A 20719-nucleotide genomic window follows, 5' to 3' on the forward strand; every position below is an offset into this window, starting at 1 on the left:
TCTCCATTTGCAACTTTTTGAGAAAGCACCACACCACCTTCCATAGTGGTTGCACCATTTAATTTTTGAAGTCTGTCTTTGCTAAGGTCATTATTCTAAGCAGCTAGAAGGTTTTTGTTATTTAGTTGATTAGTTTAGGCTTTCCTTTCAGTCTTTAAAAGACTTTATTCTTCTGCTAGTCACCACTGGCTCTGGTGAAATATCACCCATTTTATTTTAATTTATTAATGTTCCTACATAATTGTGACTTTTGTTCCCCCGTGGGTGCTTTTAAGAATGTCTTTTTGTCTTCAGTCATTTGACTGTAATTTTTCTTAATGTGGTTTTCTTTGTATCTCTCCTACTGGGAAGCAGTGTCAGTTTGAGGACAAAGGTGTGTCTGAGTTAGGCCATGGTCTTTTTGATCATTTGCTATGCAAGAGTGGCATCCACTTCCTAAACCACATGCCTCTGGAAACTCTATGAACTTTGATAAATGACGATAGTTATAGAAAGACGTCAGGCCTTTTGTTCATAGGGTCGCTATGAGTCATACTCGACTCGACGGCAATCAACAACAACAACAACATGCATCTGAGAGCTGGCAGAAGAATTGATGTCTTTGAGTTGTGGTGCTCAAGAAGGGTACTGATACCCCATGGCCAACCAAAAGAACAAAAAGATGTCTTGGAGAAAATGCAGTCAGAGTGCTCCTTGGAGGCAAAGGTGATGAAGCTTCATCTCTCATACTTTGAGCATGTTGCTAGGAGAGGCTATTCCTTGGAAAGGACATGATACTCAGAAGGGCAGAGGGTCGGCAAAGGAGAGGAAGACCACCAACCAGTTGGACTGATACAATAACTGCTGCTATGGGCTCTACTGTGTCAGAAAGTGTGGAGATGACACAAGACAGGACAGGATTCAGATCTGCTGTTCACAGGGTCTCTATAAGTTACACTCAACTTGACAGCACTGAACAACATAACCTGTTAAGATTACTCAGCTTTTCTTGACTGTATGGGTTTATGTCTTTTACCAATTTAGAAATATTCCTAATCATTATATTATTATTATTATTATTATTATTATTATTATTATTTTTAATTATTCACCTTTTACCAACTTTTTGGAAGCAAGAGTGGCATCCAACTTCCTAAACAACATGCCTCTGGAAACTCTATGAACTTGGAGAAACAATGATAGAGAAAGGTTTCAAGTCTTTTATTCCTAGGGTTGCTATGGGCGGTGCTTGACTCCACAGCAATCATCAACAACCACCAACTTTTTAAAAAATTCTTGACCATTGAGTGAAAGTTCACAGAGTAAGTTAAGTTTCCATCTAACTATTGATACACACATTTTGTTTTATGACATGAATTACAATATCTATATTGGGATCACCCATTTCCTGCTCCCTCCCTGTAATTTTTGCTTCTGTTAATCCTTCCCTCCTACCCCTTCATGCCTCCTGAGCTTTTTCCTTGGGAAAATGCTGCCCTTCGGACCTTGTATGGTTGGCTTTTCTTAGGAGCAAGTGCCTCTCTGATATTATTGTTCATCTTCTAGGCCTGTCTATTATGTGAGTGACAGGTTACAAGGGTTAATTTAGTTCCAGATTCAAAGTAACTAAAGATCGTAGGCTCGGGGTTCCGGTTCCGTCATTCTCTATCTCACCAGAAAACCTGGCCTTTTTCATGATTTCAAGTTTTCTGCATACTTTTGTCTTACTCTACTCAGGACCTCCTACTGTGGTCTCTTTTAGAATGGTCAGCAGTGGACCATTTATCTGTTGAAAGAATGCTCTGGCTAACATTACCACACTAGGCCTCTAGTTACACACGCCTTACACCACCTGATACTGTGCCACGGGTCTCAGATTCCATCTTCAGGGCTCCTTTGGTTTTGTTTTTTGCTTTGTCAGTAATCATTCGGTTTTAGGACAGTTTCCAATTTACAGAGTTGTTGCAAAGGAAGTTCAGAAAGTTCTCATTAGCCCCATATCCTGTGCCCTCATTATTAAACTTTTACAAAAGTAAGTCACATTTTTTTACAACAAAATAACAAGTTGGGAACCGTGGTGACATGGTCTCTAAGGAGGTGCTCTGCTAACCCAAACTCGAGGCATCTCTGGCAGTTCAAATCTACCAGCCACTCTGAGAGAGAAAGAGGGTCATTCTCCTCCCTTGTGATTTACAGCCTCTGAAAACTGGAGGGTCAGTTCTGAGTTGGTTCTGACTTAAGCAATACATTCATTGTTTGTGCTTTTTGAGTTCTTTTTTCTTCTTCTTTTATTTTTTTTAATTTATTGTTGCACATTTTCTCCCCCTTTTTCTTTCCCCTCCTCTACCCCACCCCACAATGTACCGCTTGTTCCAGATTGTTCTCATATATATAATGCATAATCATAGGTTGCTTTCAAGCAGTTCTTCCCCTCATCAGTTCTAATGGAGAGTTCAGATGAACCAATATTGATACATATCTATTCAGGAAAATCCATACTTTTCCACATTCCCTCACTTCCGCCCTCACACCCATATTCTATTACAGGCCCCTTCCCAGAGTGTCCCGTTCCATTTCGTATCCATGTCTCCTCAGTCATCTCTCAGTTGTGACACTTCCTCTCCCCTCCACTGTTTCAGGTTGGTTTTGTTTTAGGGTTTTGACTGTTTTATAGGCTGTTTCTCAGATGGGATTTTCTAATGTTTTCCTCATGACTAACTGGTGTAATGTTTTAGGGGAAGAATAGCACCAAGAGAAATTACATTCTCATCACATCATATAAAGGGCTGTTAATATAACTTGTCACTCCCAATGTGAACCTTGATCACTCAGAGTGTTTGTCAGGTTTCTTCACTGTTGTCATTTGCTATCAAGTTTGTTCCCTCATATTAACCTTATGTTGTTGTTGTATGTGTCATTGAGTTACTTGCGACTCATAGCAATCCTATATACAACAGCTCTGAAGCCTGCCCTGTCCTAAACCAGTCTCACTGACTCTGACACACTTACCTCTATTGCCCCAGTTACCATATCAATTAATCTCATCCGGGGTCTTCCTCTCCTCTGCTGCCCCTCCACCCTTCCGAGCATGATGTCCTTATCCAATAACCAATCCCTCCTGGCCATGTGTCCAAAGTATGTAAGACAGAGCTTCAAAATCCTAACCTCCAAGGAGAAATTTGGTTTCACCCTCTCCAAGACAGACTTATTTGTTCTCTTGGTGTGTTCAAGACTCTTCTCTAGCTCCACAACTCAAAGGCATCATTTCTTCTTCTGTCATCTTTAGTCATCGCCCAGCTCTCTGATGCATAGCACGTAATTGCAAATTCTGTGGCCCAGATCAGAAGCACCTTAGTTTGACATCTTTGCTTCTCACTACTCTGGAGAGGTCTCTGACTGCAGATTTTCCCAGTGTGATTCATCTTTTGATTTCCTGACTGCTGGTGCCATGAGTGTTGATTGTGGAACCAAGCAAGCTGTAATTCCTAACAACCTCAATCTCTTATCCATCTATGATGATGCTGCCAATTGGCCTAGTGGTGAGAATCTTTGTGTTCTTGATGCTGAGCTTCAATCCATATTGCAGACTGTTGTTGTAGTTAGGTGCCATTGAGTTGAGTACAACTCATAGAGACACTATGAACAAAAGTTCTGAACCCTGTTCTATCCTGTGCCATCCTGTGTCACCATATCAGTTCATCTGGTTGAAAGTCTTCCTCTCCTTCACCGACCCTACACCCTTCCAGCATCATGTCCCTCTCCAAGGAATAGCCCCTCCTACCAACATGCCCAAAGTACGTGAGGTAAAGCCTCATCATTCTTGCCTCCAAAGAGCACTCTGGCTGCACCCTCTCCAAGACGTATCTGTTTGTTCTCTTGACTGTCCATGGGATGTTCAGTGCTCTGCTCCAACACTATCACCTAATAGGCATCAATTCTTCTGTCATGCTTATTCATTATCTAGCTCTCAGATGCATAGCATGTAATCAGAAAGACTATGGCCTGGATCAGATGCACTTTAGTCCTCAAACTGATGTCATTACTGTTCAATAATTTGGAAAAGTTCCTAACTGCAGATTTTCCCAGTGCAATGCATCTCCTTATTTCCTGACTGCTGGTACCAAGGGTGTTAATTGTGGATCCAAGCAAGCTTAAGCTGTTGACAGTTTCAATCTCCTCTCCATCCATCATGACACTGCCTATTGGTCCAGTAGTAAGAATCTTTGTTTTCTTGAGATTGAGATGCAATCCCTACCAGAGGCTCCATTCCTTGATCTTCTGCCCGGTATAATTTCTAGGCTATAATCTTTACAAGAACACGTAGGGATTTCTCACACCAAGCAGTGGGTGAATTCGAACCTCCAACCTTGGAATTTAATGACAAATCATAAGATGTTGATCATCTTTACATATGCTTATTTTCCAGTTGTATCTTTTCTATGGTGAAGTATGTACTTAGATCTTTTGCCCAGTTTTGAATTGGATTATCTGCTTGCTATTGAATTTTAAGGGTTTCTTTGTATAATTTAGATACTAATACTTTATCAGATATGTTTTGCAAATATTTTCTCCTTGTCTGTGGCTTATCTTATTATTCTACGAGTGTCTTTCACAGAATATAAGTTTTTCATTTTAATGTTGTCCTATTTATCACTTTTCTTTCACTTATCATGTTGTTGTTATGTACCATCAACACATAGCTGACCCTCCAGTAAATTTTCAGAGACCATGTTATTAGTATCATATTTTAAAATTCATTACCAAACCCAAGCTCATACTTTCTCCGGCATGTTTTGCATTTTACCAGTCTATTTTTCTTCACAGGGCAAGTTCTGTTCTTGGGTTCTTTTTTTTTCCTTCTCTCTCTCTCTTTCTTACATGTGAATGTCAAATGCCATTTTATCCATTTGTTGAAAAGATAGGCTTTCCCCATTGAATTCTCTTTGTTCCCTTGTCAAAGAGGAGTTGATGTTTGCATCTGTTGATATCTCTGGACTCTCTATGCCCCTGCAATCGGCCAAGGTGTCTAATCCTTCACTCAGATGATTCTGTACTAATTTTTGAAGGTTTACAATAGGTTCTGAAATCACGTAGTGTGCATACTACAACTTTGTTCCTTTTCCATATTGTGATGGCTATTCTGAGTCTTTCTAGTCTTCATATGCACTTTGTGTCAATAACTATAATATCCCTGCTTGGGTTTTGATTGGGAATGAGTTGAATCTATAGGCCACATTGGGAAAAACTGATAAATCAACAACACACGTTTTCCTAGAATCTGTGAATAGGATCTCATTGTGAAAAAGCACAAAGCATTGATGAAAACATCTGTATCTTTTTTGTGGAATTTTGTTTAGAGTGGAAGAACCAAGCTGTTACAACTTTTTACATCTTAACAAGAAGCAGAAATCCCTTTTTCTTGCTCTTTTGTTTTGCGGGAGGGAAAAAAATCTTCTAATCAACTGTTCAAGATTAAATCACAGGAACAGATTTGCGGCCTTGAATAATAATGAGCAAAGACCAAATGAGCTGTGGGAGGATATCAAGATTATCATCATGAAGCATGCAAAAGGTCATTACAAAGACAGAGAAAGAAGACCAAACTGGATGTCAGAAGAGACTCTGAATACTGCACTAGAGTGTCGAAAAGCCAAAGCAAAGGGAAGAAGTTAAGGAGCTGAACAGAAGATTTCAAAGGACAGCTTGGACAACAAAGTATTATAATGAAAAGTGCAAAGAGCTGGAGTTGGAAAATCAAAAGGGACAAATTCACTTGGCATTTCTTAAGCTGAAGGAACTGAAGAACATCAAGCCTTGAAACTCAGGCCTCCAGTTGCAATACATAAGGATGCTGTGAGCAGAACAATCAATGATTCAGGAAGCATCAAAAGAAGATTGAAGAAGTACACAGAGTCATTATACCAAAAAGAATTGGCTTATGGAGAAGAATTTTATGAAACAATATATGATCATGAACCAATGATAATGAAGGAGGGAGTTCAAGCTGCTCTGAATAAACTGGCAAAAAACAAGGCCCAAGAAATGAAGGCATCCCAGTTGACATATTTCAACAAACAGATCCTGCCCTGGAAATGTTCATCAGGTTGTGCCAAAAAATCTGGAGGACAACTACTTACCCAACTGACTGGAAGAGATCCATATTTGTTCCCATTCCAAAATATAGATCTGACAGAGTGTGGAAATTATTGAACAGTATCATTAATATCACACACAAGATCCTGCTGAAGATTATCCAAAAATTACTGGAACAGTACATCCACAGAGAACTGCCAGATGTGCAGGCTGGGTTTAGAAGAAGGTGTGGCATTAGGAACATATAGCCAATGTTAGATGGATCTTAGCTAAAAGTAGAGAGTACCAGAGGAATGTCTATCTGTGCTTCATTGACTGTCCCAAGGTATTTGACTGAATGAATCATAGCAAGTTGTGGCTGACCTTGAAAGGAATGAGAATTCCAGAACACCTGATTGTACTTATGCAAAACCTACACTTGGATTAGGAGACTGTCATCAGAACAGAGCAAGGAAACACCATATGATTCAAAATCAGGGAAGATGTACATCAAGGATGCATCCTATCTCTATATCTTTTCAATCTATTTATAGAACAGATTATCCAGAAGGCTGGACTTTATGAGGAGAAGTGTGGCATCAGGTTTGGAGGAAGACTTATCAATACCCGGTGTTATGCAGATGACACAACCTTTCTTGCTGGATGAGGAAGACCTGAGGTATTTCTTGCAGAAGGTCAAGGACTGCAGCCTTCAATATGGATTGAACCTCAACAACAAGAGAACAAAGGTTCTCACCACTAAGCCAATTGGCAACAACATGATAGACAGAGAAGACATTGAGATTGTTCACAGCTTCAGCTTGCTTGGCTTCACCGTCAACACTCTTGGTACCAGCAGCCAGAAAATCAAAAGACAAATTGCATTAGGAAAACTTGCTGTCAGAGACCTCTGCAGACTACTGAAGAGAAATTATATGAGTCCAGAAACTATGGTATGCCTGATCCAAGTCATGGTTTTTGCAATTACTTTCTGTGCATCAGAGAGCACAGCAATGACTGAGGACAACAGAAGAATTGATGCCTTTGAGCTGTGGTGCTGGAGAAGAGTCTTGAACATACTATGGACTGCTAAGAGAACAAACAAGTTTATCCTGGAGAGAGTGAAACTAGGCTGCTCCTTGCTGGCAAGGATTTTAAAGCTCCATTTCACATACCTTGGTCATGTTGCCAGGAGGGACCAGCCCTTGGAAAAGGATAACATGCTTGAAAGGATGGAGGCACTATTCAGGAGAGGAAGGGGGAAGAGATGGATTTACTCAGTGACTGGAGTAATGCAGGTTGGTGTGTCAGAGACAATAAGATTGGCTCAGGATAGAGCAGGGTTCAGAGCTGTTGTACATAGGGTCACTATGAGTTGTAGGCAACCTGATGGCACATAACAACAACAACAGTCAACTGTTTTCCTGAAAGTATGGCTCTCCGAGGTCCAAGGTCTTGCCACCAGTCCCAACGCTCTAGAAGCTGCCTTGATTTAAGCATCCGCTTAGCACTTCGTTTCTGCTCTGGATTAGAGGGTCTGGCACTTCCTCTGAAGCTCAGCTTTACCTTTAAGAGGAGTTTTCCACAATGAATAGTCCATGCGGTGTAGCTGGCTCCTTTCCCTCATATGTTCTCCCCAGACTGTGGGCTCTGGAAGGACAGGGACCCTGTGGGACTCACAGCTGACTCCCTAGTCTCCAGCACTGGGAATGGCTTATAAATAGTACTAACAGATGTTGGGTTAAAGGGTGAATAAGTGAATGGTGTAAAAAAAACAGTAGCTGGCACATGCAAGAGAACATCTCCTCTCACTCACCTCCCATCAACACTGCTGTGAATCACCAGGACTCTGCACAGTTCACATCACATCTGTGACTTCCAGTGGCTCTCTCTCCTCTCTTCTCTCTCTCTATGGTCTTTGTGCTGGAGAGGGGTTAGGTGCTTTTCCTGTCCATAGTCATGACCTGACCAACCCCTGAGCCCTCCTTCCCAGTCTCCCCTAGTTGCAAGTGACTGGACTAGTATCCCCGGTCTCTCCTGAGATCAGCCCACTGCCTTCTCCTCTGTGTGTCCCCTGGTAGGGAATTCAGACACAAGCCAGGTCTACAGATGGCCGGGCCCAGCATGCTTTCTCCTTAAACCCATCTGCTTCTCACCATCTTCATCTTCTTCCCTCATGTGTCTACCTGCAAAGAGTTCATAGCCCACCCCAGAAGATAAGATGCTGACCAGGTAGCTGGTTCCAGGTATATAGCTGGGAGTGTGAAGAGAGGTGTCTTTGTATGTTTAGCAGGCAGTAAAACTGGAGGGTTGGGATAAGAGTCCTTGTTGTATGTGCCATCGAGTTGGAAGCAAACCATAGCTGACTCTACAGTGGGTATTTAGAAGCAGTAAATTGTGTGGGAGAAGATTATCCATCCTTTTCCTGTGGAGCAACTGTTGGATTTGAACCATGTGCCTTTGGGATTGTAGCACAGCTTCTTACCACTGAGCCATCAGAGCACCCTGCAATCCCAAAGGTACATGGTTCAAATCTACCAGCTTCTCCATGGGAGAAGGATGGACAATCACCTCCTGGGCTCCTCCACTGTCTCCGAAAGGTCAGGTAAAGGTTGATTCCAACTCAATGGTACATATCAACATAAGAGTCCTTAGTGAGACAAGAAGGTGTGCAGGGTGGGCTTATGTGTTCCATGAACCCTACTGTCCATCCTGATGGGACATTGCATGGGTCTGGACTGGGGTTCTGGTGTTTGTGGTGACCTCCCCCAAAGGGGCTTCTTTGAGGCGAAAGAGGGTGGGGCCAGGGGTGCAGTGAGGGGGTTGGATGAAGTAGAACCACTAAATCAGAGTAGTGCTCATCCACACCTGTCCTGGTCGTTCCCAGCAGAGGTGTTCAAGTCCTTATATATTGGTGCCGTGGTTGACCAGCATCCACATCAGGGACACCAAAGGGCTGCAGCCCAGGAGGAAGTCCCAGGCATCCTGGGACTCCGAATGAAGGCAACGCTGATGTCCCAGGAGGCCACAGGTGGATGGTAGGCCAGTGAATCTCCTGTCTCTCCCCAGGGAAGCAGCTGCCACCGTTCACTAGCCTGCTTTGTCTCTCAAAGGACGAGAGGACCAGTGTGGAGCGGAAACCCCGAGGTAGCCTTCCCACCCCATCAGAACAGTGGCCCAAGTTGTAGACTAGAACTCACCTTCTAGTGGGAGGGACCAAGGAGGGAAAGGACATCAGCCAGGGAATACCCACTACCTGGCAGAGTACCCTGGCAAGAGGGCAGAGCCATAAACTCCAGTGGCAGTCTCCGCTCCATCCCAGTCCTCTCGTGGTGGCTGGTGATATTGGTGGGCAGCAGACCAGGCCATCAGTGTGCAGAGGGGGAGCCCAGGGAGGCTTCCTGGAGGTGCTGGTCTCTAACCAGCCTTTCTGGTTGAGTGGGAGAGAGGGCAGAAAGGCCAACTTCAACTCTCAAGAAGCAGCGGGGAGTCAACGGGCCAGAAGTTGGGGAAGGTTTCATTCAAGGTAGTACAGGGGTCAATTAAGGACTTGGGGCTCCAAGCTGGAGCACCAGGAACAATGTGAAGGCTGAGGAGCATGAGGCACAACTGACCCCATCCCTGCCTGTTCCGACCCCACCCACCAGTCCAGCCCCTTTTCTGCTCACACCACTTCCTCCCCACAGCCGTCCAAGAGAATGAAGTCTGTACCAGCCCAGCCTGTGTGATAGCAGGTAAGTCTTCCTACCCTGACCCCACATTGCCTTGACCAGGGACTGTCCACCACCTTGACTGTGACGCAAACAGTGACCTCCGCCCACTAAGCTGTGGTGGGGTAGACTCGGGCTCAGTGCAAGGCCGGAGTGGGCTCTGGCCCCATTTTTTGCGCTCCGCCAGCTCAGACCTCTGAGAGCTACACTGAAGCAACGAGGGGAGCCTGGGCATCTGTGCCAAACTCACAGCCCCAAAGGCCAAATGGATAGCCTGCGCTCTGATCTCAGCTTCCCTGAGGCTATAGGGTTGGGTGTGCACTGCTGAGAAGTAGGCTCTCCTAAGAACAACTCCGAAATTGGCCTTTCTGCCACTGTTGGGGTCACAGAGACCCATGGTGATGCTTTTTCTACAGGGATCACAAACAACTGAGGGCAAGAGAAAGTGGAATGTCAATGGACCTCCAGGTGGAAGGTCCAGGTGTAGGATCTGGGGGAGCATCCAGGTGGAAGGCCTAGGGGAGGGGGGAGGGTCCAGATGGAAGGTGTAGAAGAGGGTCCAGGTAAAAGGTCCAGGGGAGCATCCCAAGTGGAAGGTCTAGGGGAGGGTCCAGGCGAAAGGTGTAGAAGAAGGTCCAAGTGGAAGGTCTAGGGGAGGGTCCAGGTGGAAGGTATAGGGAGAAGGTCCAGGTGGAAAGTCTTGGGGAGGGTCCAGGTGTAAGGTGTAGGAGAAGGTCCGTAGGAGAAGGTCTACGTGGAAGGTCTGGGGGAGGGTCTAGGTCTAGGGGAGGGTCCAGGTGGAAAGTCTAAGGAGGAGGGTCTAGATGAAGGATCCAGGTTGAAAGTCTAGGTAGAAGGTCTAGGGGAGGGTCCAGATGTAGGATCTAGGGGAGGGCTCAGGTGGAATGACTAGGGGAGGATCCGGGCATAGAATCTAGGGGAGGGTCCAGGCATAGAATCTAGGGGAGGGTCCAGGCATAGGATTACAGGAGGCTCAAGGCGTAGGATCTAGGGGAGGCTCCAGGTATAGGACCTAGAGAAGGGTCCAAGTGTAGGTTCGGTTCTAGGGGAGGGTCCAGGTGAAGGAGTCTAGGGAGAGTCTAGGTGAAGTATCCAGGTGGAAGGTCCAGGAAAGGGTCCGCAGGGGAGGTCTGGAAGAGCATATGGTCAGAGTTCACCTGATCATCCCATCTAAGCATGTTCAGCTGGGAGCTTCTCAGCCAGGCTGCTGCCTTACACACTCCAGGGTCCTGAGACAAAATCACCCCCACTACCCTTGCTCATGGTCCAGGGATCACACACACTCACCAGTGGAAGGTGCTGAGAACCAGGCCAAAGCAGAAAGCTGGGAAGTGGTAGCTGAACATTTCCTGTTTGCAAACTTAGCTCTGACGTCACCGAGGCCTCGGCAGGACTGCTGCTGAGGCTCAAGGAGGGCGAGAAAGTTCAAGGTTACACGCTTAGTAAATGGTATCACCAGAACTTGAATCCTAATGGGGTGATCACATGACCCCCCCTAACTTGCTCCCAGTCTCTCTGAAGCTCAGAGGGTAATGAACTTTCCCACAGACACACAGCGGGGTCAACTAGCCAACAATCTATCACCAAGGGCCAAGTAGGAGGACATTCACACATCTGTCTCCTCTCTTCCTCTCCACCTTCTCGGGCAAACAGCTGCCAGGATCCTCCAGAACATGGACTCATCTCAGAATCCATGTGACGATTTCTACCAGTACGCGTGTGGCGGCTGGCTGAAGCACCACGTGATCCCTGAGACCAACTCACGGTACAGCGTCTTCGACATCCTCCGGGACGAGCTGGAGGTCATCCTCAAAGGTGGAGAGTCACCTGGGGAGTGAGGTTGGGTCCCTGCCAGCCCAGGGCCTCGGTGGCCTCCACTTTCTCCTATGTCCAGGGTGAGGGAGACACAGAGGGAGGTGGGTCCCGTAGCTGGAAGGCCCCACAGGGTGCAGAAGCACCTCTGTGCGAGCATGGCAGGGTTGTAGGGACTCCCATTGGCTGTCTCAAACTTCTCTCCAGCAAGCGTTGCCCTTGGCTTCCAGGGATGCTGGAGAATTCCACGTCCAAGGACCGGCCAGCCGTGGAGAAAGCCAAGACCCTGTACCGTTCCTGCATGAATGAAAGTGAGTGAAGGCCAGGGCTGAGCGGGGCAGTGGAGGGTGGCCCAGTCCACCTTCAGGACTCCCAGGATTCAGTACTGCTCAGAACTGCCTTCGCAAGGCCCTGTGCTGTCCCTCTACCTGGTCACTGACTCCGTTAAGGACGTCTGTCAGCATCCTGTGTCACTGCCACACCCGGCCCAGTCCAGGCCACATCTGCTCTGCAGGAGAAAGACACAGCTTCTGGGTTCCTTTGGAAGAATTTGCATTTGCTTCTTTGTGAACTGCCTGGACACTGCTCACCCAGGAACCCCTTCAGGGCCCTGCTTGGAGACTTGCAGGCCCAAGAAGTGGTCATGGGTGCCTGGATATGCTAGTAGAAGATGTGTGTTTCTCCTGCTTAGAGCAGGGCTCAAGGAGCTCTTGTCCCTGAAGGAGGGCAGGTTTATTTCTAATGCGCCTGAGAATGAGACACTCTGGGCCCCCAGTTATATGGGAAAAGATGTCCCACTGAGACTCCCACTTGGTCATCCCAACCTAGTCTTCCCCACTTCCCTATAGACACCACAGTACCCTCCCAGAGCAGGCTGCTACCATGGTGTCTCTATTTCTGATTAATTTTTTAACAATAATAATATCTTTATTGAGCTGATTAATTTTTGACTGAAGTTCTCCTGAGTGTTTTGCTAGACCATGTATGACTGCATTTGAGAACTTAAGTCTGACACCAACTGTAAAGCTGGCCAATCTGCTGGGAACAGATGTGACCAAGGGCTTCCCCCAGCTCTTCCCAAACACTAGTGCTGCAATCGTAGCTCCCTGGTGCTGAAATTCCAATGCTCCAAAGACAAAGTCTGGTTCCATGTCCCTCAGGGGGTTACCGTCACCCTCTCCTCAGGCATGATCGAGAATCGAGACTCCCAACCACTGCAGAACATCTTGAAGAAGCTGGGAGGCTGGCCGGTGACCACAGACAATTGGAATGAGACCATGGGTGAGGCAGCAGCACCATGCCAGCTTCTGGACAGAGGTCTTCAGGAGTAGAAGAGGGTGTTGTGGAGGAGACCCCCCACACACACACCCAGCATCAAGGTGCCCTCTGGCTTAAGCCTGGCTGGCCACCTTCTTCTCGGGGAGTCCCCAGAGGTCCATAGGACTCCGGGAGCAAGGCCAGCTCAAGACATACTGAAAGAGTTGTGCTTAGTGTTGATAGGACGCCCTGGGACGGGGGTGTCCCCTCCCACTCTGCAGGTGGATTCCTTCTAGAACCCTGGGGAGAATTCATCCCCAGGACACAGACATCAGACCCAGGACCTAAGCTCTGCCCTGTGCCCTTGAGCCACAGCAGCTGTGGTGGCAGTCAGCACTCACGCCATCTTGAGGGCTTGCCTGTATCCTGCAGGCTGTTCAGGAAAGTGGCTCCCCTACTTTCCCCCAAACCACTGGGTGCTCTTCCATAACTCAAGCAGGAGCAGAGGTCCCCTAAGCATCATGTTCTGGTACCCACCAATGCTGTCAACCATCTGACGAGGGGCTGGGCTGAGAGACCCCGGTGCATCCTGGCGACTCCCTAGCAGGTGGCACTGACCCCTCAGGTTCCGAGTGGAAGCTGGAGCATCAGCTGGCCGTGCTGAACATGCATTTCAACAAGCGTGTCCTCATAGACCTCTTCATCTGGAATGATGACCAGGACTCGAACAGCTATATCATCTACGTATGCGCCACGTCAGGGACGAAACACCGAGCTGGGGTGGTGTGGGTGGAGAGGGCAGCCCTATCCCGTCCAGCTCAGCTGCTGCTAATGACCCTGGTGTCCTTTTGTCTGTAATTTCAACCACAACGGGAGGAGTGTTCCAGGCACCCATCATGGCTCCAGGGATGAACACCAGGACAGCAGAGCAGAAAGCCCTACCTATGGGAGCTTCCTCTGGTCCCTCTGGCCAGAAGCCAGAGACCACTTGGGGAACATGCTCTCACTCCAGGCCTCTATCAGCCTTAGAGACCCTGCAAGGGGCCCACCTTCCCAACCAGCCCTGATCCTGTACATAGAGTGGGGCTGGGCAACCCTGAGGGCCGGTCCATACCCTACCTCCCACCCCTCTTTCCAGGTGGAAAGGCATCCCCAGCCCCTCCCTGCCCCTCACCCCATGCAGTTCTGGGAGGCCGGGGCCAGGCTCATGGCCTCTGTGTCTCTAGATAGACCAGCCCACCTTGGGCATGCCATCCCGGGAGTACTACTTCAGCAACGGCAGTGGCAAGAAGGTAAGCAGGCCCTGTCCCTGTGCTAGACCACCACTCCCACCCCCAAGTTCCCCTGCCTTCCACCACCACCCCGAAAACCTACCCCGGCCACTCCTAAGACAGACAGCCTAAGCATCTTCTGTGAGTAGGTGGAGCGTGGTACTAAGGGCTGGGCACATGGTTAAACCTTCACCCCTGAGCTCCACCAAAGGGTCATTGCAGAGAACACCCCCATTCCAGGCTGGGTCTCATAGGCCAGGGGATCTACATGGTCACCCCCATCTTAGCTGTACAGAACAGGGGTGGAGCTGCCTGGGCCCTCAGCCTGGGCCCTTGGCCAGTGTGCTTCTGCATCAGGGGAGCACACAGTCACGAGAGGAGAGAGGCAGACAGGAGCTCAGGGAGTAAGCTGCACTGGTAACCAAGAGAGGAGAGAAATAACCAGGCAAGGGGAAAGGGGAGGCCGACAGGGTGAGGGCTTCCGGTATGGGGCAGTGTGGACCACTCAGTCCAATGTGGAGTTAAGGCTAAGGGAGGAGTCAAAAGGAAGAGAACCAAGTACATAATGGTCTACAGTGACACATGAGACGAGGCAGGCAAGCATTGAGAGGCAGCCTGAGTGAACCAGCAAGGATGGGGTCCCTGGCCTGACAGCATGGGCAGTTTGAAATGCCCTCAACCCACACTGTGAGCCCTGATACCAAGACTGACCTGATGAGTGATGACGCAGGTAGCTGGGCAGACCAGCTCAGTCCTTTGGGCCCCTCCCACTCCCTCTGCCCAGGTACGGAATGCTTACCTGCAGTTCATGATCTCCGTGGCCACGTTGCTGAGGATGGACATGAACCTTCCCAAGAATGACACAATGGTGCATAAGGACATGGCAGAAGTTCTGGAGTTGGAAACACAGTTGGCTAATGTGAGCCTGGATGCCCAAGGTCAGCGGGTGGGGCCTTAGAGTCTAGCCCTCTGATGCCCAGATAGGACCTCACACACACGCCCCCTTGTGCAGGCCACCGTCCCCCAAGAGGAAAGGCATGATGTCACCACCCTGTACCACCGGATGAGCCTCGAGGAGCTGCAGAACAAATTTAAGCTGAAGGTGAGGTTTCCTGGAGGAGATGGTACAGCGGCCAGCTCACCCAGCCTCCCCACCTGGGGACTAAGGAGGTCTCTTTCACTGACCCCCTACCTTTCCAGTATTAGGACTGCAGAGCTCTTTCCTTCCTCTCTCAGAACAGCTACTGAGAGAATCCAATCCCAGGAAGCTGCAGCTGTGCTTTCTCGGTCAAGGGTTTGAAACTGCTCTACCCCCTTTTCCGAGAAACAGTTACCTGAGCCCCCAGCCCACTTCACTCTCTTGTACAGAACATCTGTGAGCATCCCCTTTCCCACGTTCCTTGTAAGATATTATAAAACCCCTCTCTTAACTTTTAGTGGGGGCTGGTCTGATTGAGAGCCAGCCTGGCAATTTCTCTTCAAGAAACTGTCTTTCTTGGCCTGAACTGGGTTCTGTCCTTCCTCGGTGACCTTACACCCAGCACAATGTCTTTTTCTAAGGACTGGTTCACCTGACAGCATGCCCAGAGTGTACGAAGTGAAGTTTCACCATCCTTGCCTCTAAGGAGACTTGCTTGTTCTTTCAGCAGCCCATGGGCTATTCACTGACTTTCCACACCACACCTCCAAGACATCAATCCATCCTTCGTCGTCGTCCAATTTTCACATGAATCGAAAGTAATTGAAAAGACCACGGCTTGGATCCGGCACACCTTGGTCTTTAAATGGACACACTTGCTATTTAGAACTTTGGAGAAGTCCCTAACCGCAGATTTCCCCAATGCAGCTTGTCTTTTGATTCCTACCATGGGTGTTGATTGAGGCTCCAAGTAAAACAAAATCATTGACAGCTTCAATATTTTCTCCATCTATCATGATGTTGCCTAGTGGCCTAGTGTTGAGGCTTTTTTTTTTCCTTGGTGTTGAGATGTCCTCCATGTTGAAGTCTTTGATCTTCTGCAGCAAGTATTTCCAGCCCTCTTCACTTTCGACAAGCAAAGTTGTGTCATCTGAATAATACGGGTTGTTGATGAGTCTTTCTCTCTGGTTGTGGTGGTGTTGTACTCAAGTATGCATGGAGTACAAGTCACAGCCTCCCTGTGAACGAAGGATCTGCTCCTCGTCCTATCCTGTGCATCTTCCCTCATCTCTGAGATACTTGAGCCCATCTTGTTGAAGATCTCCTCCCCTTTGGCTGAGCCTCCACCTCTCTAAGCATGATGACTTTTTCCAAGGACTAGATCCTCTTGGAAGGTGCAGTTTAGGCCCTTCTTCCATTGTTGATGGGCTTCTGGCCGAATTCCAGCTCTGGACTTTTCTGAATAATGTGTGTATCTTCTGTAGACATTCTGGCTCATTCTGTAGACAGATCGCTCTTGGCGACCCTGCGTACAACAGCACAAAACACGGCCGATCCTACACCGTCCTCACGTTCTCTGCTGTGTTCACGGTTGCAGCTCCTGTATTAATCCATCTCAGCGTGGTTCTTCCTCTTGTCCACCAACCCTTTGTTTTATCAAGTACGATGTCTAACTCTAGTAACTAGGTCCTTCTGATAATACGCTCAAAATGTGTGAGACCAAGTCTTCCTACCACTGCTTCGAAGGAGCACACAAATCTTTAAAAGCAGGTTTATTCACTTGACAGTCCATAATATAGTCAATATTTTTTCACCCATACCACAATTCAAAGGCATCAGTTCTTCAGACTTCTTTATTCATGGTCCAACCTCCACATGCATATGAGACCATTGAAGATACCATGGCTTGGATCAAGCACATCTCCTTCATCCTCAAAATGGCATTCTTGCCCTGTAACACTTTAAAGAGGTCCTTGTTTGTGCTTTGCAATTGCATTAGTTATCTGATGCTGTTGTATCAGAAAGGGGAGCTCTTGTAGTATAGTTGCTAGGCAGTTAACTGTTAACCCAAATACGGCAGACCTCTGACATTTCTAATTTCTAATTCACCAGCAGCAATACATTGGGCAGGTTATAACAGAGAGATCACAAGTGGATGGTTTTAACAAAGAAAATGTATTTTCTGTCAACAGTTTCTTATTCTATTCAATAAAGAACAAAACAAATTGTTTAAAAAGAAAAAAGAGTTTCTTAGCAGTTAGTAGGCTAGATGTTGTTTTTGATTGCCATTGAGTCGAGCATGACTCATAGTGACCCTATGAACAAAAGGCCCGAAGCCTTTCTATAACTATCGTCATTTATCACCGTTCATACGGTTTCCAGAGGCACGTGGTTTAGGAAGTGGATGCTGCTCCTGCTTAACTCCAAATTCAAGATGCCTGCCCTTGGGGACGATGATGCACTCATAGCAAAAAAGAACATACTTCTATCCTGATGTACAGTACTGTGGGTAATAGAATACTAGCCATATGCTTACCAGGAAAACCTGTTAATATAAATAGTATTCAAATATGCACACTAACCAGTAAAGCCAAAGGTGAGGAAATTGAGGGCTTTTACCAACTTTTGTACACAGATGCATAGGGTCTTCAAAGGCCTGTTATTTCAGAAGGGGATGGCCAATCCTTCTCCTTGTTGTTGTTTTTATGTGCCATCGATTTGAGGGCTCAACTTTAGGACTATATTTGACAGGCAGCATTTTACCCAAAAGGGCTGATGAGAATATGGGGTAGACTCGAGATAGGGCAGGGTTCAGAGCTGTGGTCCATAGGGTTGCTATGAGTTGGAGTTGGCTCAACAGCACGAACAACCACCAGCCAACTTCTTTAGTCTGAAATTGATCTTGTTAGAGATTAAGCTGCAATAGTAATAATAATTGGAAACTGGACAACTAAATTTGGAAATGAAGAAGGAGGACTGTATTGACTTGGTGGCAGAAAATGAAGTTGGGCATCAAATGACTTAATTTGGTTCACTCAGTAATTTATTCAAAAACCTTTTTTAAAAAAATTAAATGGTGATTTCAAGCATGGACCTCACTGACAGACTACACAGGAATCAGACTGACTACATTTATACAAAGACTACAGCCGTCAGTAAGGATTACATCTCAAAATAAAAAAACCAAAAATTCCACACCACTACTCCAATAGGTAACATCGATAGATGGAGAAAAGATTGTTGTTGTTGTTGTTGTTGTTGTTATATGCCGTTGAGTTGCTTGCAACTCATAGTGACCCTATTTACAACAGCCCTAAACTCTGCTCTGTCCTGTGCCAATCGCACTGACTGATACACCCATCCCGATTACCCGAGTCACTGTCTTCCCCTCCTGCACTGTCCCTCCACCCTACCAAGCATGATATCCCCCTCCAAGGACCAGTCCCTCCTTACAACATGTCCAAAGTATGTTAGATGAAGCCTCAGAATCCTTGCCTCCAAGGAGCAGCCCGGTTTAACCCTCTCCAGGTTGACTCTGTCTGCTTTCTTAGCAGTCCATGGTATACTCAGTACTCTTCTCCAGCACCACAACTCAAAGGCATCAATTCTCCTTCTATCCTCCGTAGTCATTGTCCAACTCTCTGATGTGTAACAAGTGATAGCAAAGACCATGGCCTGTATCAGACACACCTTAGTCTCCAGAGATTGAAGTTGTCAATTATTTTATTTTACTTGTATCCACAGTCAACACCCATGGAAACAGTAGCCAAGAAATCAGAAGACATGTTGCATTGGGGAAAATCTGCTGTCAAGGACCTCTCCAAAGTACTAAATAGCAATTATGTCAGTTTAAAGACCAAAGTGTGTCCGATTCAAGCCGTGGTCTTTTCAATCGCTTTCTAGTCATGTGAAAGTAGTACAATGAAGAAGGATGACAGAAGAATAATTAAGACGTTAGAGTGTGATGTTGGAGAAAAGTTCTGAATATCCCATGGACTGCTTAAAGAACAAAGACATCCTTGTCCTTAAAGACAAGGATGGTGAAACTTCATCTTACATACTATGGGCAGGTTGTCAGGACAGACTAGTCTTTGGAAAACAGACATCATGCTGGAAAAGGTGAAAGATCAGAGAAAGAGAAGAAGACCCCCAACAAGGTAGATTGACACGGTGACTATAACAATGACCTCATGCACATAAGGGATCATGAGGATGGCACAGGATAGAACAAGGTTCACATCTGTTGTTCAGAGGGTTGCTCTTAGTTGTAGTTGGACTCCGTGACGCTTAACAACAGCTCTGGCGGGAGGCCTTCTCTCTGTGTTGTTAATTGGAGGAATGTCCTGCAGCATTTGTAGGCCCCAAGTGTCTAGAAGAACTCTGCATGTCTTGGACTTGCCCACTGTCAAAGAACTTCCTCACACAAAACCTAAATCCAAAAAGACTCACTCTACTCCAGAAAATCCTTTCTTGATGATACTGAGGTCTATCTTCATCCCAAACCCACTCAGATTCAGCTCATTTTCCTCTCTCTCCTTTTAGCTCTTACAAGAGAAAAACTCTTCTTTTAAAAAAAAACCTGTTGTTTTAATGAAAATTTATAGAAAACTTGGATTTCCATTGATTCATTCATTGTTGCACAATTTCCTTCCTCCTGCACCAAATGCCAATAGTTATAGAAGGCTTCATGTCTTTTGTTCATAGGGTTGAGTTGTGCTTGACTCAAAGGCAATCAACAACAAGAACAACCCCACCCCTACCCCTGTCCACTTTGCTATACACCTCTTATTCTGGACTGTTGTCATGCAAATATTGCCTAATGGTATATTCCTTTTAAACAATTCTTTCCCTCATCTTTTCCAATGCAGTGTTCATTATTTACCCCCTCTTTTCTTCATTTTCCCCCAATCCCCAGTTTTCAGTCCTGGAAACTAACCTTACATCATATTATGGTTATAACTAGATTAAGGGTTGCAGCAATTCCTCCCTTAATTCCTTTATCAGACTATGAGGAGCCATTAGATAGTTTGCATATTATTATTGTTACTGTTGTTATGTGTCCCAGTTACAATAGCTCTGAACCCTCCCCGTCCTGAGACAGTCTCACTGTCTCTGACACACCTATCTCTATTGCATCAATCCATCTCATCCAGGGTCTTCCTCTCCTGTGCTGTCTCTCCACCCTTCCAAGCATGATAACCTTCTCCAAGGACTGATCTCTCCTGCCGACATGCTTAAAATATGTAAGCTTCTCCCAACTCTTCTCACTATTTCTTAGTTGTTGGAATTGACAGAAAACCTCATAAGCAGTTCCTTACTTCACCTCTGCCTTGCACGTGGACTTCCAAGTTGTAAAACAACCCAGTTGTAGATGGAATTTGCTCCAGGACTTAAGAACAAAAAATGACATAGTTAAGCCTCTAAAAAAAATACATGTGTTTTTTTGAGAAAACACCAAATGGCGGATGACGCCGGTGCAGCGGGAGGGCCTGGAGGCCCTGGGATGGTCCGCGGAGGCTTCTGTAGCGGTCTGCGGGGTCCGGGCCGTGGGAGGGGCCGCGGAGCTCGAGGAGGCAAAGCCGAGGACAAGGAGTGGCTCCCCGTCACCAAACTGGGCCGTCTGGTGAAAGATATGAAGATTAAATCATTGGAGGAGATTTATCTTTTCTCCCTGCCCA

At 46.6% G+C, this 20719-nt stretch overlaps 1 protein-coding gene across 1 annotated transcript in view; it reads left to right on the forward strand.

Moving 5' to 3' along the window:
- The window catches only part of MMEL1 (membrane metallo-endopeptidase-like 1), a 48547-nt gene that overhangs the window by 8818 nt on the left and 19010 nt on the right, over positions 1-20719 (forward strand). Inside the window, exons 2-10 of the mRNA XM_006885929.1 lie at positions 9121-9198; positions 9738-9785; positions 11436-11597; positions 11825-11905; positions 12780-12875; positions 13477-13595; positions 14078-14143; positions 14907-15041; positions 15135-15224. Of these exons, the coding sequence (XP_006885991.1) occupies positions 9121-9198; positions 9738-9785; positions 11436-11597; positions 11825-11905; positions 12780-12875; positions 13477-13595; positions 14078-14143; positions 14907-15041; positions 15135-15224 (875 nt within the window). The remainder of the gene's footprint in view (positions 1-9120; positions 9199-9737; positions 9786-11435; positions 11598-11824; positions 11906-12779; positions 12876-13476; positions 13596-14077; positions 14144-14906; positions 15042-15134; positions 15225-20719) is intronic.

The sequence above is a fragment of the Elephantulus edwardii genome, unplaced genomic scaffold (assembly GCF_000299155.1).
Source record: "Elephantulus edwardii isolate Elephantulus edwardi_28Jun2011 unplaced genomic scaffold, EleEdw1.0 scaffold00045, whole genome shotgun sequence".
NCBI classification, from domain to species: Eukaryota; Metazoa; Chordata; class Mammalia; order Macroscelidea; family Macroscelididae; genus Elephantulus; species Elephantulus edwardii.